This window comes from Gopherus evgoodei, chromosome 7, assembly GCF_007399415.2.
Source record: "Gopherus evgoodei ecotype Sinaloan lineage chromosome 7, rGopEvg1_v1.p, whole genome shotgun sequence".
NCBI lineage: Eukaryota > Metazoa > Chordata > Testudines > Testudinidae > Gopherus > Gopherus evgoodei.
Window position 1 is genome coordinate 74472163 of NC_044328.1, and position 17489 is coordinate 74489651.

At 48.7% G+C, this 17489-nt stretch overlaps 1 protein-coding gene across 1 annotated transcript in view; it reads left to right on the top strand.

Moving 5' to 3' along the window:
• The first annotated feature begins 240 nt into the window (after positions 1–240).
• LOC115654771 (ATP-binding cassette sub-family G member 2-like) overlaps positions 241–17489 on the top strand; it is a 28659-nt gene continuing 11410 nt past the window's right edge. Inside the window, 8 exon segments of the mRNA XM_030569530.1 lie at positions 241–323; positions 4249–4340; positions 4343–4538; positions 4835–4894; positions 8905–9019; positions 12211–12363; positions 14191–14348; positions 16001–16152. Coding sequence (XP_030425390.1) covers positions 4262–4340; positions 4343–4538; positions 4835–4894; positions 8905–9019; positions 12211–12363; positions 14191–14348; positions 16001–16152 — 913 coding nt within the window. The 5' untranslated portion in view covers positions 241–323; positions 4249–4261.

A 17489-nucleotide genomic window follows, 5' to 3' on the forward strand; every position in this document is an offset into this window, starting at 1 on the left:
TGCCCTCCCAAATCCTGGCACCCTAGGCGACCGCCTAGGTCGCCTAAATGGAAGCGCCGGCCCTGCAAAGCAGAAGGCACGTGCCACTGGGCTTGGCTGACTCTTTACAGGCGACTTCTTCTCCAGTGACCGGGGGTGAATTGCATGACAGCAGTAATTTGACACTCCCAGCAGCTTGCATGCGAGCAGAACAGTTTATGTAACTAACTTGAACTGAACCACAAGCCCCAGAGTAGAGAATCACACTCCACACCCTCGCTGCTGGGAGACCTCCAGATACAGCATCAGAGAGGAAGCAAAGCTGAGGTCTAGGGAACAAAGAGGTAATGATTCCTTTGGGGTTTTGCTCCTGGGTATGGGGCATGGGGAGAGTGCTATATATTGCAAAGATTTGCCATTCTCTGCGGCTCGGTTTTGGGGAGAAGATGGATATTTTATAGAGTGATTCATTTCAATGTTAAAAATGTTAACTGCAGGAAAACCAAGAGAGCACTGTTGAGCACCCAGTAAATAGCTACAATAGGTGAAAATGCAGATTGATTTATCTGATCATATAAAATTATTCTGTCTCAGCCATTTCTATGGCAGAAGTGGGTGCTCCTGAATGGTATTTAACAGGGACAGACTAGCATTTTGTCCAGTGTCGTTTGTTTGTACATTTAAAACAGCTGATGGAAATACAGTTCCTCAGCTTGTGGTCAGTGTGGAAATCCAGGTCCCACTGAGATCTTTTGGAGCAGCACAGACAGAGTCACTTTTGCATCTTGTTTCACTGTACTTTTAGGGGAAAGAGTGGCTCTTTGTTATTTCCTTTGTCTTAATGCCTGGGACGTTCAGATACTGCTTGAAGCAAACAAGGAGCTCGATCCCTGATTATTTAAGCTATGAGATTTGGTTTGTAGCTGGGCTCCCGACTTTTTTCTTAATGGTTGATTCTAGGGCCTTGTGTGAAAGAACATTAATGGTCCCATCTGAATTTTCCCCAAAGAGAACCCCTCCCCGCTGCCTCTGACTTATCTCAGAGGTCCCCCCTCCCCCATTCCCAGCCCTTCGCCATTCACTAGCCCATGTCAGAATGCCAAACCTAAAAAATGTACCCTGGAATAAACACTTTGGACTTGTGTACACACACATGTACATGTCCTGTGTGGACGCTTTATATCAGTTTAAAACTGATTAGCTTGCTCTTGTAACTGATCTAAGCCTGGTTTAAATCAAATGAAGCGTCCACACACAGAGTTGCACTAAATCAGTTTAAAATCATGTCTTTGTTGCAACTGTGCTGGTCTATACTAGAAAATTAGATCACCCCAGCTACTTTGCTTGAGGTGTGAAAAATCCACATTCCTGTGAGATGTAACTAAGCTGACCTTAAACTCCATGTAGATGCTAGTAAATTTTTCGTCAGCCTTGCCATCACCTCTCGGGGGGCAGGGGGTGGTTTAGTGCAGAGACAGGAGAATCCCTCCAGTCTATAGTGAAGCATCACAGCAGTATAGCTGCAGCTCTGTAGCTATGTCACTGTAGTGTTTTAGCCTGTGTGTATTAAGGTGAAGCTAGCTCCAGACAACTTATTGATAACATAAGAGTCATAATCCTTTGTTATCAAACAATCATTAACATTCCAGGAAATTCAGAGGAAAGGTGAAACTTGCAAAGAGCTCAACCACCTGAACGGCTGTGCACTCAGGACTGATCTGCCCTGTGCAACATTTCACAAGTATATGGTGGTTTAATTTGTAACCCACTGATGCGTGTGTGCTACATCACCTCCATGTCAATCCATGAGGGTCTGAATTGTTACAGGCCCAGCGACAGTGCTTTCCAGCTGTAGCTGTAGCAGTGCGTGGTTTTAGCTGATTCAGTCCCCTCTTGTAGGCCAAGATGGCAGCTGTCACACTCATCCCAAATCCCTCCCTGTGGCTGTGGCTTTCCACCTCACTGAGGCCATGGCTACACTTACAGTTCTGCAGCGCTGGTAGTTACAGCTGTGTTCGTACAGCTGTGTAGGGCCAGCGCTGCAGTGTGGCCACACTGACAGCTACCAGCGTTGCAGTGTGGCCACATTTGCAGCACTTGCAGTGCTGTTGGGAGTGGTGCATTGTGGGCAGCTATCCCACAGAGCACCTCGTCCCATTTTGGCGCTGTGGCTTGTGGGAAGGGGAAGGAGGTGTGCGGGTCTTTCCGCTTCCTGTTCCAACGCCCCGTGGTGCTTTGCTACACATTCCAAGCAGTTTGGAGGCATTGTGAGTCTGCAGAGCAATTTCTGAGATTTCTGTTACAAGTGGAGCCTGAGCTGCTGAGGACCTTGCTGATGAATGTTGCCAGCACATCACGCATGGCAGTGGAGCTTTCCTTCAGCTCCAAAGTGACAGTGAGGAGTCAGACGATGATATTGAAACGCCTGACGCTCAAGACACTCAATTGCTTGTGGCAGTAACAGACGTGCTCAGCACCGTGGAATGGCGCCTTTGGGCTCGGGAAACCAGCACTGAGTGGTGGGATCACATCATCCTGCAAGTCTGGGATGACGAGCAGTGGCTGCAGAACTTTCATGGGACTGTGTGCTGAGCTTGCCCCTATCCTGCGGCGCAGGGACACGAGATTGAGAGCTGCTGGCGACCTGCTGGCGGGTGGGGGGGGGGAAGACCAGAACGCACCACGGTGCTGGCGACCTGCTGGCGGGGGGGGGGCCGGAACGCAACACGGTGCTCGCGACCTGCTGGCGGGGGGGGGCCGCGAACCTGGCACCCTGCACTGAGTAGTATCCCTAAATTCTCAACAGGGTTTCCTACTGCCAGATATATCACTGCTGCGTGTTACCTGGGAAGAGAGGGAGGGTCTTCTACAGCAATGTGGATTCCGCCCTGGCCCCTATGCAGCTTGCCTGTGTGCAGCCATGGTCCCCCACCCCTCGCTGCACAGTGGATCGGACGAGTTAGCCTGACCGGGACGAGGACCACGGTGGCTCTCCCTATAAACTTGCGAAAGCACATTGCCCACACTCTGGCTGCAACTTTTCAAGAGATTACCGAGGCCGATTACAGAGACGTGATAGAGCAAATCAATGGGCTATTCCACGTTTAGGCATGCATGCATGCAGCCATAACCCAAACCGTCCTCTCCCAAAACATAAAATCTGCTTACCCCGAGCACGCTCCTCTGCTTCTTCTTACCAGCAACTTCCCGCTGCTGCGACTGGCTAGCCTCCTCCTGGCTTGAGAAGAGCTCCTGGCTGCATGCCTCCTGGGAGTCCGGGGTGTCTCCCTCCACCCCAGTAGCCTCACTCTCGGCTTCCTCTAACACCCTCCCCCACTTCTCCCGGCTCTGAACTCTCCATCATGCTCCTAGGATTTGCAGCGGGGTCACACCCAGTATGGCCATCCAGCTCCTTGTAAAACGGCAGGTCGTGGGGGCAGCTCCTGAGCGGCGATTTCCCTCACGGGCTATGCAATAAGCACTGCGCAGCTCCTTAATTTTTACCCTGCACTGCAGCGCGTCCAGTTCATGGCCCCTTATCATCAAGGACTGTGATATTCTGCCCATAGGTATCATAATTTCTCCGGCTGGAGTGCAGCTGTGCTTGCACAGCTTCCTCACCCCAAACACTGATGAGGTCCTGCAGCTCGGACTGTTCCATGCTGGGGCTCGTTTGGGGCGTGAGGCATGGTCGCTGATTGATTGATTGATGCACTCCACACCTGGCTGAGCAACAGGAGGGGATTTTAAAATTCCCGGGGCATTTAAAAGGTGGGGTCAGCTGAGCCCAGGGCAGTGGAGTGTGCAGGATTACCAGAGAGGCTTAAAAGGTATGCTGGGATACCTCCTTATACCTGGAGGTCAATAAAAGCGCTGGTGGGGTCCACGCTTGCTGACCAGCGCTGGATCACCAGTGCTGGAACCGCTACACCCAAGGCACGACCGGGTGTACAGCCAGCACTGCAACCAGGGAGTTGCAGCACTGGCCATGCTTTGCAAGTGGGCCATATCCTGAGTTGCAGCGCTGTAACCCCCTCACCAGCGCTGCAACTCTCCAGTGTAGCCATGGCCTCAGACCTTCTCTTGCTAATCTAAACACGTACAGGTCTGGTTTTTTCAAACTTGCCATGTGTGTTGTTCTGGATGATAGTGAAGCCTGGATATGAGCTTCAGAGCTGGGGTGGAATTTTTTTTTAAAAGATTCAAAATCGTTTTTCTTCTTACAAAAAACTTTCATTTTCTGGCCTTTTTCTAATATTTCCCACACAGTCAATTCCAACAGATGAGAGATACAGCACACACTGGTGACCTCCCTCCAGTGGAGGTCAGCCTCTGCAACAAAGACATGAAGTCAGGCACAGCCACCACAGCATCCTATCCATCAGGGAGGAAGAGGGAGCAGGCAATTTCCTGCGTTCTATCCCAACGCGAGAATCCTTCGGTGCCCTCGGGGCTCGGTTGTGGAGTTTCCACGACATCCAGTACACCATCAAACAGGTCCCCGGGCCCCTCTGCAAACGGAGAACGGTGGAGAAGAAGGTTCTCCACATGTGTGGTAAGTTCATGCATCCCAAAATCTCTTGTGGAGAAAGGAGAGGAGTGAAATCTGCTAGAGGGGAGAGGCATCATTCCAGAAGAAGCCTCCTTTAAGACACTGGGACTAGGGACAAGGAAGGGAACATGGTTACTGCTTTCTAATTGGTGTGAGGGAGGATGTTTCACTTTTTTATTTATAATTTTTCTAAAGCTTCCCACCTCATGGAATATGTTTGATCCAAAGTCAGGCCCAAGTTCTGCCAGGAAGCGCCACGGAGGCAGATCCCCATTCAGAAGTAACCATTCCCTTCTCTTCCAGTGGCATTATGAAGCCGGGTTTGAATGCTATCCTGGGACCAACAGGGAGCGGCAAATCCTCGTGAGTCTTTTTTTGGTTTCCTCCAATGGAGAATGAACAGTCCTAGGTGGAAATGAAACTCCCTGGGGGCTGGAGGTAGGGTGACCCAGACGTCCCGATTTTATCAGGACTGTCCCAATATTTGCTTGTTTGTCCTGCGTCCCGACCAATGTTAGGTCGGGACACTGGACAAACAAGCAAAGGCTCCGGAGCCTGGCTCGCGCCTCCCCCGCCCCGACTCCGCCCCCTCCTTCCCCCATTGGATCCCTCCCCAAATCCCACCCCCATTCCTGCCCCCTCACTGCCCCATTGGCTCCCTCCCCAAATCCCCGCCTCTTGCCAAGCACGCCATGCCCAGGAGATGCAGGGGAGCGTGGGGCCGGGGTGAGTGTGAGTCCGGCCTGGCCCCGAGCAGGCAGGACTCAGGCGGGTACCTGGAGGGAGAGAAGGGGGGCAGCCCGCGGGCCAAGGGGCAGCTGTTCTCACCCACCTGGGCAGTTGGGACTCGGGAGAAGCTGCTGCTGCAGCTCCCACTGTCGCAGGGGGAGGAAGTGGCCAAGCACGTGGTGCTCGGCAACTGCAGCTTTGGCGCCACGGGCCCAACTCCCCAGAGCCTGGGCCTGCTGCGGGGACCCAGCAGCGCGCACGCTGTGCCCAGCCCCATACCAGTCGCTTCTGGGCTGGCTGCCCAGCTGGTGCAATCCCGTGGCAGAGGCATCAGCAGCCCAGCCCAGTTCATTCCCCTGCAGGATCCGAGCGGGATGGCGGGGCTGGGGCCTGCTGCCCCAACTCCGGGGCCGCCCGCGGGATTGCAACCAGCTGGGCAGCCAGCCCAGACTGACTGGCCAGGGGCTGGGCATGCACAGCATGCGCGTGGGTCCCTGCAGCAGGCCCAGGCTCGGGGGCTTCGTGAGCCCCAGAGCAGCAGCCGCCGAGCTTGGCCATGGCCGCTTCCTCCCCCCACAGCAGTGGGAGCTGCAGCAGCGGCTGCTCCCGAGTCCTGCTGCCCAGGTAGGGAGAACAGCCGCCGCCTGGCCCCACAGGCCACCCCCTACTCTCCCTCCAGGTACCGTGCCCAAGTCCTGCCTGCTCGGGGCCAGGCCGGACTCACACTTACCCCGGCCCCGCGCTCCCCTGAGTCTCCAGAGCTGGAGGGAGGAGGAATCGGGGGTGGGGGATTTTTTTTTGCTCTGCTGCCATTTTTTCCCCTCTGCCCCTGCCACGCCCCGCCCCGCCCCCCCGCATCCAGATATTTGACCTGGGTGATCTGGTCACCCTAGCTGGAGAAGACTAGCTGGAAAAATCTAAGGCCTTGGAAAGGCACCTTGGTGATTTAGAAACATAGGTCTGGAAGGGACCTGCTGGGTCAAGTCCCCTGCTGTCACAGGCAGCCACATCATATCATCCCAGCCATGAATTTACCAAGCTCTGTCTTAAAACTAGTTAGGTTGTTTGCCCCTGCTACCTCCAGTTCGGAGGCTGTTCCAGAATCTCACCCCTCGATAGTTAGAAATCTTCTGCTAATTTCCAGCCCAATTTATTCATGGTCGGGTATACACATTGCATGGGCTTCAACTGAGAGTGTCGTTTCATGCAGGGTTCTCAATCATTTCCATACTGCAACCAGTCTGGACCCCGTCCCATCTAGTCTCTCCTGTTTATCAGGGTAGTTGTGACTCTCTGTCTTCTGTCAGGATACGACCTGCAGGTGAGAACCCATGGCCTAGTCCGTAGAGAAGAGGCAGGACTCTGGGGCTCCATTCCCAGCTCCAGGAGGGAGCGGAGTCAGACCCCAGAGTTCTGTTCATGGTTCTGTCACTGATTTGCATCATAACTTTGAGCAAATGATTTCCCTGTTCTCCCCATCTATAGCATGGGGAATGATAATACTTTCCAGTCTCACAGGGGTGTGGAGGGGCTGCAGCAATGTTTCTAAAGTGATTGGAGATCCCTGGGTGAAGATGCTAGAGAAGTACAAAGTAGCTACCTCCATTTAAAAGTTGGATCTGTTGAGTTGCTCTTGTGTGGGAGGAAAAGAGGAGAGTGTCTGCATTGCCACGCTCTCACCACCCCAGTGGCCAGTTTAAGAGTGACACTGATGGGCCAAGTAGCTTATTGAAAATCATTGCAATGCAAGGCCTAGAGTGGGGTCATCACCCAGGAAGATCAGAGTCAGGGTGAGATGGTCTCTTACAGGCCATTGCTGAACTCCCCCAGCAGAGTGGAGTGAGTTAAATCAGTGATTGAAATAATGATTTAAATCACCACATGGCAAACCTTGATTTAAAATCAGCAATTTTCATCAACCTTTCCATTTGTACTTCAGTTATTTTCTAAGGAAGGTGCCTTCTCATTCGTTGATATAGCCATTAAAATATGTTGATTTACAACTAAAAAGAGCTTTTACACTAGATTTGGTGCATCTTTTCGCTGCCTACAAGGGTACACTACAACTATATACATTTATTTAAGCAATTATATAGCAGAATATTTTCAGATTCTCATTAATTGTACATTTTAGTATGTTAGAAAAAGGTGAATGACATCTTGCTTATTTATTAGATAATTAACATTTTGCTCATGATTTGTGTCAAGCTGCAACTGGAATTTAATTAAACACACAAAACAACATATTTATGTATTATTTAAATGCTTTATGAGATTATAAGCCATTTAGGCCTTAAACATTTTGCATTAAATTCAGATTTCATTGAAACAGGTTTATATTTAAAAATACTTATTACAATTTAAATAAGACCAAAAAAAATCAGATATAAATAACATTATTTGATATCTAAATTTTTTCCAAAAAAAGCATCAATTTTTATCCACCCAGAGTAGGACAAAATCCATCTGCTTAAGGCTGTGTCTACATTACAGAGCTTATGTTCGCATAGGCATGTCAGCATAGATACAGCAAACATCAACAGAATGAGTTTTCCTCCAATGTAAGAACATTGTTAGCTACGTTGACAGAAGTACTTTTCTGTATACATCTGCATCTACTCTGGCGGTTTTGTTGCTATTCACTGACATACCTATATCAATATAAGTTCTAAGTGTAGACCAAACCTAAGAGTTCCCTTTGTAATGTGTTTTATTCACCTTTTTATGTACGTGTGGATGGGATAGATAGATAGATAGATATGCTCCTGATTTACAATGGATTGGACCCTTAGACAGCACACTTCTGTGTTATAAAAAATTGGCTTGAGTTTGCCTATTAGCAGGAAGACTCATTCCTTGTCTCCACTTGGATTAGAGCCACTGTTTAGAGTGGAGTGGATAACAGAATCTCAGTTGACTTGCGATTCCAAAAAATTGAAAAAAATATTGGTTTTGGCTGTACAGAAAATGATGTTTGACATTTTTGGTGAATCAGAAAGTCAAAAATATTGGCTTCAGGGCTAACAGAACATCATGTTTGACCCACATCTACATTTTTTTTTCTCATTTCAAGTGGTTTTTTATTGTTTTCAATTTTTAAAAAAATAAGAGGAAAAGTTCAAAAGGACAAGTTATTTTGAATAAAAATATTGAACCATTTCACTCTGAAAATGTTGAAATGAAATGGTTAGACTTTCAGAATATTTTTGTGCTTTGTGGTTTTTTCATACAGTGCAGTGAAATCAACAGGATTCCTGAAAAATTTTAGTGTCATCAAATCTTTGCATTTTTCACCAGAAAAACATTTTGGCTGCAAACTACCACCCAGCTCTACCAGTGGTGTGGCTGCGCCAGGACAAACCCCTCGCTGTAGGCACTATTTGCATGAGTGCAACACGATGTGCACCTGTGAATTGCACCTACAGTAAGAGTTTGCACCTAAAATCCCAGTGCAGATGAGGCCTGAACCTAGTGCTTCTTGTACTGCTTGTAGTTGAGATCAGTCAGTTTGCAGCATGCTCTGAGCAATTACAGTGCAGGCCCAACAGAAATGCAAAAGCCAGTAATAATCCCTAATAGTGGCCGTCACCCAATGAAAATAATAGTAGGTATGGCGAAATCTAAGGACTGTTGCTTGTCTTTAGTCTCCTAGATGTGTTGGCTGCTAGAAAGGACCCTGCTGGCCTGTCTGGGCAAGTGCTCATAGATGGCTTCCCGCAACCTCCAAATTTCAAGTGTATCTCAGGATATGTCGTGCAGGTCAGTGTCTATTTCTGTTCTGTCTGCCTCCTGGCTGGGAGAAGCTCAGTGGCTGAGGAGCAGAAATATTGGTGATCAAGAGCTGCCATGGTGTGAAGTCATTGTAAAGGGAGTTGCATGAGAATGGAAAAGTGGTATCCAGACTGCTACAAGATAACATGGTTCTTTAACCAGGGTGATGGCCCATAGGCAGAGACATCTCAAGCAGGGCCCTTCAGATGCAGGTGGGTGGTTTTCAGCAAGGACTAGATACAGTAAAACATCTGATAAGACTGGGTAGCAAGGAGAGTTCTAACGATCTTATCTTCAGGCTCTGGTCAGCCTCACTCCTACTACATTACAGGCAGGCAGTGCCAGCTGAATCATGGAAAGAGATTGTAATGGTGGACTTAGCTCTTCTAGAGTAGTTATGGCAGCCTAGAATTCAGGTAGCTGGGAGAGGCAAAGAGAACACACCTGACTAACTTGGCAACTAAGGCAGCAGGTGACTCAGGGAACCATCAGGGCTCTGATTGAAAGCAGAGGTTGAATTTCAGTCCTACAGCTGAGATCAAGTCCCAGGATCCAATAATTCCCCCATAGCTCTTAGAAAGTGTGAAGGATTTTGATTTTTCCTGTAAGAATTCCCAGTTTAGGAATCCTTGCTTTCCAGTTTCCAACCCACAAGCTATCTATAAAGCAACCAAAGCAAAATGCAAAATTACCTGCATGTAGGGGAAAATATTGGGCTGTGCCCCTCCCCCTTTTTTCTGCTTTGTAGGTGGATGAAGGGCCTCAGCAGGTTAAAGAAATCTGCTCCTTTCTTGCCTTGGAACCATATTAATTATCCACAAAATCAGTACTGTGGCTGATGTACCTAAGCTTTGTCTATGGAATTCTTCTGATTTCCATCAGCTGAAGGTCTGGCGTGCAAGCCTTAAATAGTAATTTCGATGCTATGAAGCTGCACAGATATTTGCAAATTTGACAAGTTTAATCAGATTGAAGTGCCTGGGACTGTGATGAACAGTTGCATTTTGAGAGCACTGGGAATGGTGCTTCCTGACCAGGCAGGGTTGGCTCTAGGCACCAGCAAAAAAAGTAGGTGCTTGAGGGTGGCACATTTCCAGGGAGCAGCATTCTGGCCATCCTTTTTTTATTTTTTATTTTTTTTAAACTCACCTCCTCCATTCTCATAACCCTGCAGAAGCAGAGCCTTGGAGCAGCTGGGGATCCAGCATGGGAGCTGTAGTTCCTTGCCTAGCTCCCTGCCTATAGAGCCAGCCCTGGAGCAGGGAAAGAACTACATTTCCCAGTAATCCCTTGGCCGCTATCAATAGGAAAGGGAGAGGTAGGGAGTGAGGTAGGTGTGCCATGTTGCAGCTTGCTGTGAGTCAAAAGGGGTGACACTGTGAATGGGGAACAAGTGTGCCCAAGGAGTAGAAGGCTTTGCTCCAGATATTCCCTTCAGAAGACTTCCCCAGACTGGACTAGGGATACTGGTGTGACCTCATCTTCCAGCCCACAAAGAAGGAATTGGGTGGACTAAATGGGCAGTGCCCCTCTCTGCCTGAAGCCTAGCAAGGGAGGTACGTGAATCCCACTAGAATTTAAAATGAAAAGTAAGGGAGGGGAGGCTCTGCTAGGGGACTTTGGCAGCTTTAGATACAGTACCAGGCATGTAGGAGGATTTCCACTTCTGAGCCATGGAAGCAGAAATTGACTTTTCCTTTCCAGATTTAGCTAATATTCAGAAAGGGAATCTAGCACCTGCCTTCCAGATTTGAGCACCTCAAAATTCAGGAGTGCTCAAGCTCAGTTTGGGCAGCTGTTACTTCATTTCTCCCAAATCAAATATACTGCTCCACTGTAACTTGCTGTAGAAAAACTAGGATAAAATTGAGCAAGAAATGCTTCCCAGCAGTTATTAGGACTGGAATTGCTATTTTCAATAGCTATTGCCTTTTTTTTTTTTTTTTAAGTTTTATTTGTTTAAAAGGAAGACAGTGATATTGCATTGGTAAATTCCCCATAGAAAGAAAGAATGGAACAAAAGAATAATAAAGGCATCTCAACTTTTCCTCATTTATGGAGGACAGTATTATATAATGCATCCAGATATCCTCCAATCACACAAGCTGAAAATTGTTCCACTTTACTGCAGTTCTGTAACCATATGGGAACCAATCCTGTCTGTTCTGTGCACATCCAAAATTCCTGCTGAATGACCTGCCCTGGGAGCAATTTATCAGTGACCCAGGGCTGGGACAGCAGGAGGGTGCAGGTTACGGTGGAGAGCCCAGGGCTGGGGCGGCAGGGGAGTGTGGGGGGGGGGAGGGCACGGGTAGAAAGGAGGGAGCCCAGCACTAGGGCAGCAGGGGGTGCAGGTGCAGGGGGAGCCCAGGGTTGGGGCAGCAGGTGAGTGTGGGGGGGAGCCAAAAACTTTTTTGCTTGGAGCAACAAAAAACCTAGAGCAGGCCCAGTTCCTGACCAGGTGTTACAGAAGCATGTTGGATGGAAGCACAAGGTGAAATCCTGGTCCCACTGAAGTCAGTGGGAAACCCCCATTTATATCATCGGGGTCAGGATTCCACCCACAGTTTTGGTGCTTTGTGGGGGAGTATCAGCTGGGCGTGGGTGAGAACTCTCTGCTCCTGTTCTGACTTGCAGCTGGAGCCAATAGGTGTTAAAAGTGTGTAACTGGCTCCATCTCATAGTGGGGGCCTTGGCTGCTCCGAGTGGCTGCCATTCAACCTATGGAGGCTGAGCACTTGCAACTTCAGCTGGAGTTCTCAGTGCTCAGCACTTCTGGGAGTTGGGCCCACAGTCACTTACATGACAAATTACCTCCCAGTGCAAAGTTCCATAGCCTGCATTTCCAGCACTATCGCAGCCTTTGTGGGAAGCAGTGTTGTCTAGTGGATAGGGCATTGGGCTAGGGGATAAGAGACCTGGGTTCTGTTTCCTGACCTGCTGTGTGACCTTGGCAAGTCACTTTTCCGTCTCTGTAGCCCTTGTGTGCCTTGTCTATTTTGATTGCAAGCTCTCTGGGGCAGGGGCTGACCCTCACTGTATGTTTGTACAGCTCCTGGCACAATGGGCCTTGATCCCAGCTGGGGTCGCTCACTGCTATGGAAAGGCAAATAACAAGGTGCCTAGGACTGAGCTGAAACATCCTTGGCTTTTCAGCAGTGAATTTGCATTGTTTTCAGGATGACGTGGTTATGGGCACACTGACGGTGAGGGAGAATCTACTCTTCTCTGCAGCCCTGCGCCTCCCCAGCTCCATCAGCTTTAAAGAAAAGGAAGAGCGGGTCAGCCAGATAATCACTGAGCTGGGGCTCAGCAAAGTAGCTGATGCTAAGGTGATGTCATAAACAGATAGCTAAGGGTTAATGTCTCTTTCACCTGGAAAGGAGTAACCTGAAACGCCTGACCAGAGGAATCAATCAGGGAACAAGACTTTTTCAAATCTGGGTGGAGGGAAGTTTGGGTGTGAGTTCTTTGTTTCTTGGTCTTGGTCTTGGGTCTGTGCCCTCTTGGCTCTGAGAGTGATTTTTCTGTCTCCTGCCTTTATAATTTCTGTTTCCAAGTTGTAAGTACAAAGATGTAGACAATAGGTTTATATTGTTTTTTATATTTACATGTGTTGTAGTTGCTGGAGTGTTTTTGATTGTATTCTTTTGGATAAGGCTGTTTATTCACTTTTTTTCTTAAGCAATTGACCCTGTATATTTTCACCTTATACAGAGACTAATTTAATGTATTTTTCTTTCTTTTTATAAAGCTTTCTTTTTAAGACCTGTTGGAGTTTTCTTTAGTGGGGACTCAGGGAATGAGTCTGCAGCAGCACCAGGGAATTGGTGGGAGGAAGAAGTCAGGGGGAAAATCTCTTTGTGTTTAGATTTACTAAGTCTGACCTTGCATACCCTCTGGGTAAGGGGGAAGAGAGATTAGCTCTCTTGGTACTTGTGTTTCCAGGACTGGAAACAGGGAGGGTGGAGTCCCTCTGTTTAGATTCACAGAGCTTGCTTCTGTATATCTCTCCAGGAACCCAGGGAGGGAATACCTGGAGGGGAGGAGGGGGAAGGGAAATGGTTTATTCCCCTTTGTTGTAGGACTCAAGGCATCTGAGTCTGGGGGTCCCCCAGGGAAGGTTTTGGGGGGACCAGAGGGTATCAGGCCCTAAAAATTCCTGATTGGTGGCAGCGCTATCACATCTAAGCTGGTAATTAAGCTTAGGGGAATTCATGCTAACACCCATATTTTGGACGCGAAGGTCCAGATCTGGGAAGAAATGTTATGACAGGTGAGTACCTGTGAGGGGTCAGGGGGAGAACCTGCTTCAGAATCCTAACTTCTCGCCTATATAGTGGGGATGGGAACTGTACCATGCTAGGAATGCAGGGCTTTTCTGCTGAGCTACCCTGCGCTCAGGGGCTACACCCAGCAAAGAAATGTAGAGTTACTTTTGCTGACTCACTCTGGTGTTGGTTTAGCTGCATTTCATTAGCTCCAAGCCAGGGGTAGGAAAGAGTTTGTGTGCCTCTCTGAGGCAAAGAAAATTAGAGTAGGAGGGATCCTGAAGGGAAGACCGTTGAGCTGAGCCCTGAAGGCAGTTTTAGGTTTTGTTGAGGTCCAGGAAGTGGCGCAACTTGGACCATGTCCAGCGTGCATATGCTATGTAGGAACAGGGGAAGAACTCTGCCTACAGCCCCCCAGATCACAGGGCTCTTCTTCTTTGCCAGCCACTTCCTGGCTTTCTGGTACGATGTGAGGAAGTCAAGGTCACGATGCTAAAACTAATGAGGGGTCAGAAGCGCCCAAGGTGGCAACCTCAGCTGAAGTGTCATCATTGTCCCCTCTGGTCTACTCAGGCCCATATGCCATGCACATTGCTGTGGTAGTTGAGCACTCACCCACACAGTGGAAAAGGCTATGGGGTGAATTCATCCTTGTCCCGTCAGGCTGCCTTTAGCCAGCAGCACAATTTGTGTTTGAAATATTTGCTCTTGTGCTTGATCTCCACGCTGCCCCTGTAGTGTCCCCTGAGGGCAGGATCCAGCAAGCACGGCTCTGCCTAGCGCTTGCAGACACGGCTCATCCCCTGGTTGTTAATGGGACTGTTTGCCAGGGCAAGCCCGGCGCCCCACAGTGAAGCCAGGTACTAAACACACGAATCTTTGCTGTAGGTAGGAACAGAACTAATCCGAGGGGTGTCAGGTGGAGAGCGGAAGAGAACCAACATCGGCATGGAGCTCATCACGGAGCCCCCAGTCCTATTCCTGGACGAACCCACCACTGGCCTGGATGCCAGCACAGCCAATGCAGTGCTCATCCTCCTGAAGAGGTAGGAGCTGCAGGGGTTTATTATCTAACACCAATGCTTCTGTGCTCATCTAAACCAACGGCTTACTGGTCTTAGTGCTGGTGAAAGAGGCTGATCCTGGCAGTCTCTTTCTCGGGGCCTGATCCAAAGCCCACTGACTTCACTGGGCTTCAGCTCAGAGCCCTGAAGAACAACCACAGTATGGACAATCCCATTGCCAGGTTCCCACTGCAACCAATGCACCCCAGCTCTGTCCCGGAGAGATCACCTCTGGAGCGGGGAGGATTTGAGAGCTCAGTTCTCATGGTCTAGTCACTTTTTGGCTGTCACTCACAGCGACTAGAGCTGGCTGATGGTGGATTTTTCAGTTTTGCTGGCAATTCCAAGAAGTAACAATAAAAAAAATTTGAGGGTTGAACCCAAAATGAAACTTTTTTTCAAAAATTTCAGCAAATGGAAAACTCAAAAAATTCCAAATCTTCTTGGGTTGAATGAGCCACTTTGTCTTGACAAAATCAGAAAGTTTAATTTCAGTTTTGATCAGTTTGTGTTTTAATAAAATGAAAGGAAATTTTGAAACAAAAGAAATCACTTCAAACCAAAAAATCGGAACATTTTGTTTCACAAATGTCAAAGAATTCCAATTAAAAAATATATATATTAGGTCTTTTGGGCCAAAACAGTCTAGTGAAATGAACATAAAATGTTTTGGTGTCGCCAAATCTGCAGTTTTGAGCTGAAAAAAGTTTTGTACTAAATGTTTTGCCCAGACCTCCTCCCCACATTAGGAAAATGGATCATGGCTGATAACAGGTTTCCTTTGGTCTCTCATAAGCTGGAGATGGAGATGGACTGACTGCTGGGTGTAGATAGGGCCAAATTGTCCATAACAACCACTCCAGAAAGGCTGCTGAATCTCTCGTTCCACCAGAGATGGCTCCCTCCCTCTCAGGCTTGCAGCTTGTTGACTGGGCATTGTAGGGGAAGCTTTCCCAGCTGCTGCCCATGCTGTATCTGTTCTGGGGGCAGTAGCCTTCAGGGCTGTCAGCTGAGCTCTTTCTTCAACACTACATTCACTTAGGCCTGGTCTACCCTGGGGGTGGGGGGGGGGTGGGGATTGATCTAAGTTACGCTGCTTCAGCTATGTGAATAACGTAGCTGAAGTTGATGTACTTAGATCGACTTACCATGGTGTCTTCATTGTGGTGAGTCGACTGCTGCCGCTCCCCCATCAACTCTTCCTGCGCCTCTCGCGGCGCTGGAGTACAGGAGTCGATGGGAGATCACTTGGGGATCGATCGTGCCCACCATCCGGCCGGTACTGAAGATGTACGCCAAGTGAAAGGGCTTCCAGCAAACATAGTTCAAAGGAAAGCTAGATAATAGTGGTCTGGATAGACTAGGCTAAAACAGTAGCTAAGAAAAATATCCTTGAATGACCAGACCCTCTTGCCTTGTCTTCTGAAATATGTATATAAGAACAGCCATACTGGGTCAGACCAAAGGTCCATCTAGCCTAGTATTCTGTCGTCCAATAGTGGCTAATACCAGGTTGCTTCAGAAGGAATGAACAGAACAGGTTATCATCAAGTGATCCATCCCCTGTTGCCCATTCCCAGCTTCTGGCAAACAATGGGCGCAGCTGAGGTTTGGACTCTTTGCTCCTATCCTAGGCTTTCGAGAAGAGGTCGGACCATCATTTTCTCTATCCACCAGCCCCGCTATTCCATCTTCAAGCTCTTCGACAGCCTGATGTTGTTGGCTTTGGGAAAGGTGCTTTATCATGGTCTGGCTAAGCAAGCCCTGACCTATTTTAATTCTATCGGTAAGTCTGCAGTGCAAATGCAATAACGCTAATCCCTATTATATTTAGTGCTTACGTCACAAAATACGGCAAGAGATAAGGTAACAAATTATTTAATTGCTTAGTGCCTGATTCTTAATAATGATGGATCAGCTCCAGCTATGTTTAGTCCATTGCTGCATTTTCCAGACACAAAAAGCAGCCTCATGTTTCCAGTCTGAATGAGTTTTATGTAGATTAAGAAAAGCAAAAAAGAACAAAAGTAAGGTCTCCATGGGAGCTCAGTGTATATACCCCCTTCAGGGCTCATTGTATCCACTCTGCCTCGCAAAGTGATGGCCAACAGCAGGTTCCCAGTCACTTAGAAGCTCAGTAAAACAAATGACACGTTCATGACAGTTAAGTGGCTATGTGCATCCCAGGCAGGATTATCTCAATGAGTCACTGCTGAGGTCTGGGGATCTGGGTGCAGGGCCCGCATGTTTGAAGGTTGCTGAGAAGTGGGGAGACTAGCAGGGAAGATCATGTGCAAGAGGGTATTTCTTACAAAGGGTGAAAAGCGCTGTGGTTGGTGCCTATGTAACCCACACATCTCCTGGGTGTGGTGTTCTGTCCCCTCTAGTGGCACCGAGACCACTTGGAGAGAGAGATTAATGAGTCTGCTCTACAGGCTTAGCTAAGGGCCTTGTGGCTTTTAGCTCATGCGGTAGAGGCCATGCATTTAGCTCCAGAGGTCCCAGGTTCAATTCCCACCTGCCAACGACCGGGGTGCGTCAGTGTTACACCTACACCTGTGTTAGCAGGGTAATGACTACACAGTGGGAACCCTGCTTCTGTGGATAATGGAGAGTGTGGTGTGGACTCCTGGGTTCTATTCCTTTCTGTGTCACTGTGCTGTAACCTTACATTCTGCCCTGTCGCTCTTCCTCCCGCCTTGTTCGGGAGGGTACTTCATTGTGTGGGTGCACAGCTTACTCCCCTCTGGTCAGTGAGTCGCAGGGGATAGAGGATCAGTATTACTGTGTCTCCTCAGTCCCTTCCTCACCCACCCAGTCACTTGCCACAGGCACGGCTGGCCAAGCAGCCCTGCTTAACCTACCAGTGGCCAGAGTGCCCAGTAGAGCAGAGGCGACATGGAGGGGCCTTATTGCCCCATGGGTGAGTAGGCACAATGACAGTCGAGCCCTGCAGAGCGTTGGGTGCCCAAAAGGAGACACCCCGAGCTTGGCTTTCAGAAAGGCCAAGCACCCACAGCTCAGTTCAAGGCAGAGGGAGCTGCAGGTGTCTCTGGTTAAGCACCCAACACCAAAGCAGACTTGACAAAATTGTGGACTTAACCAATGGGTATGCCTCAGTTT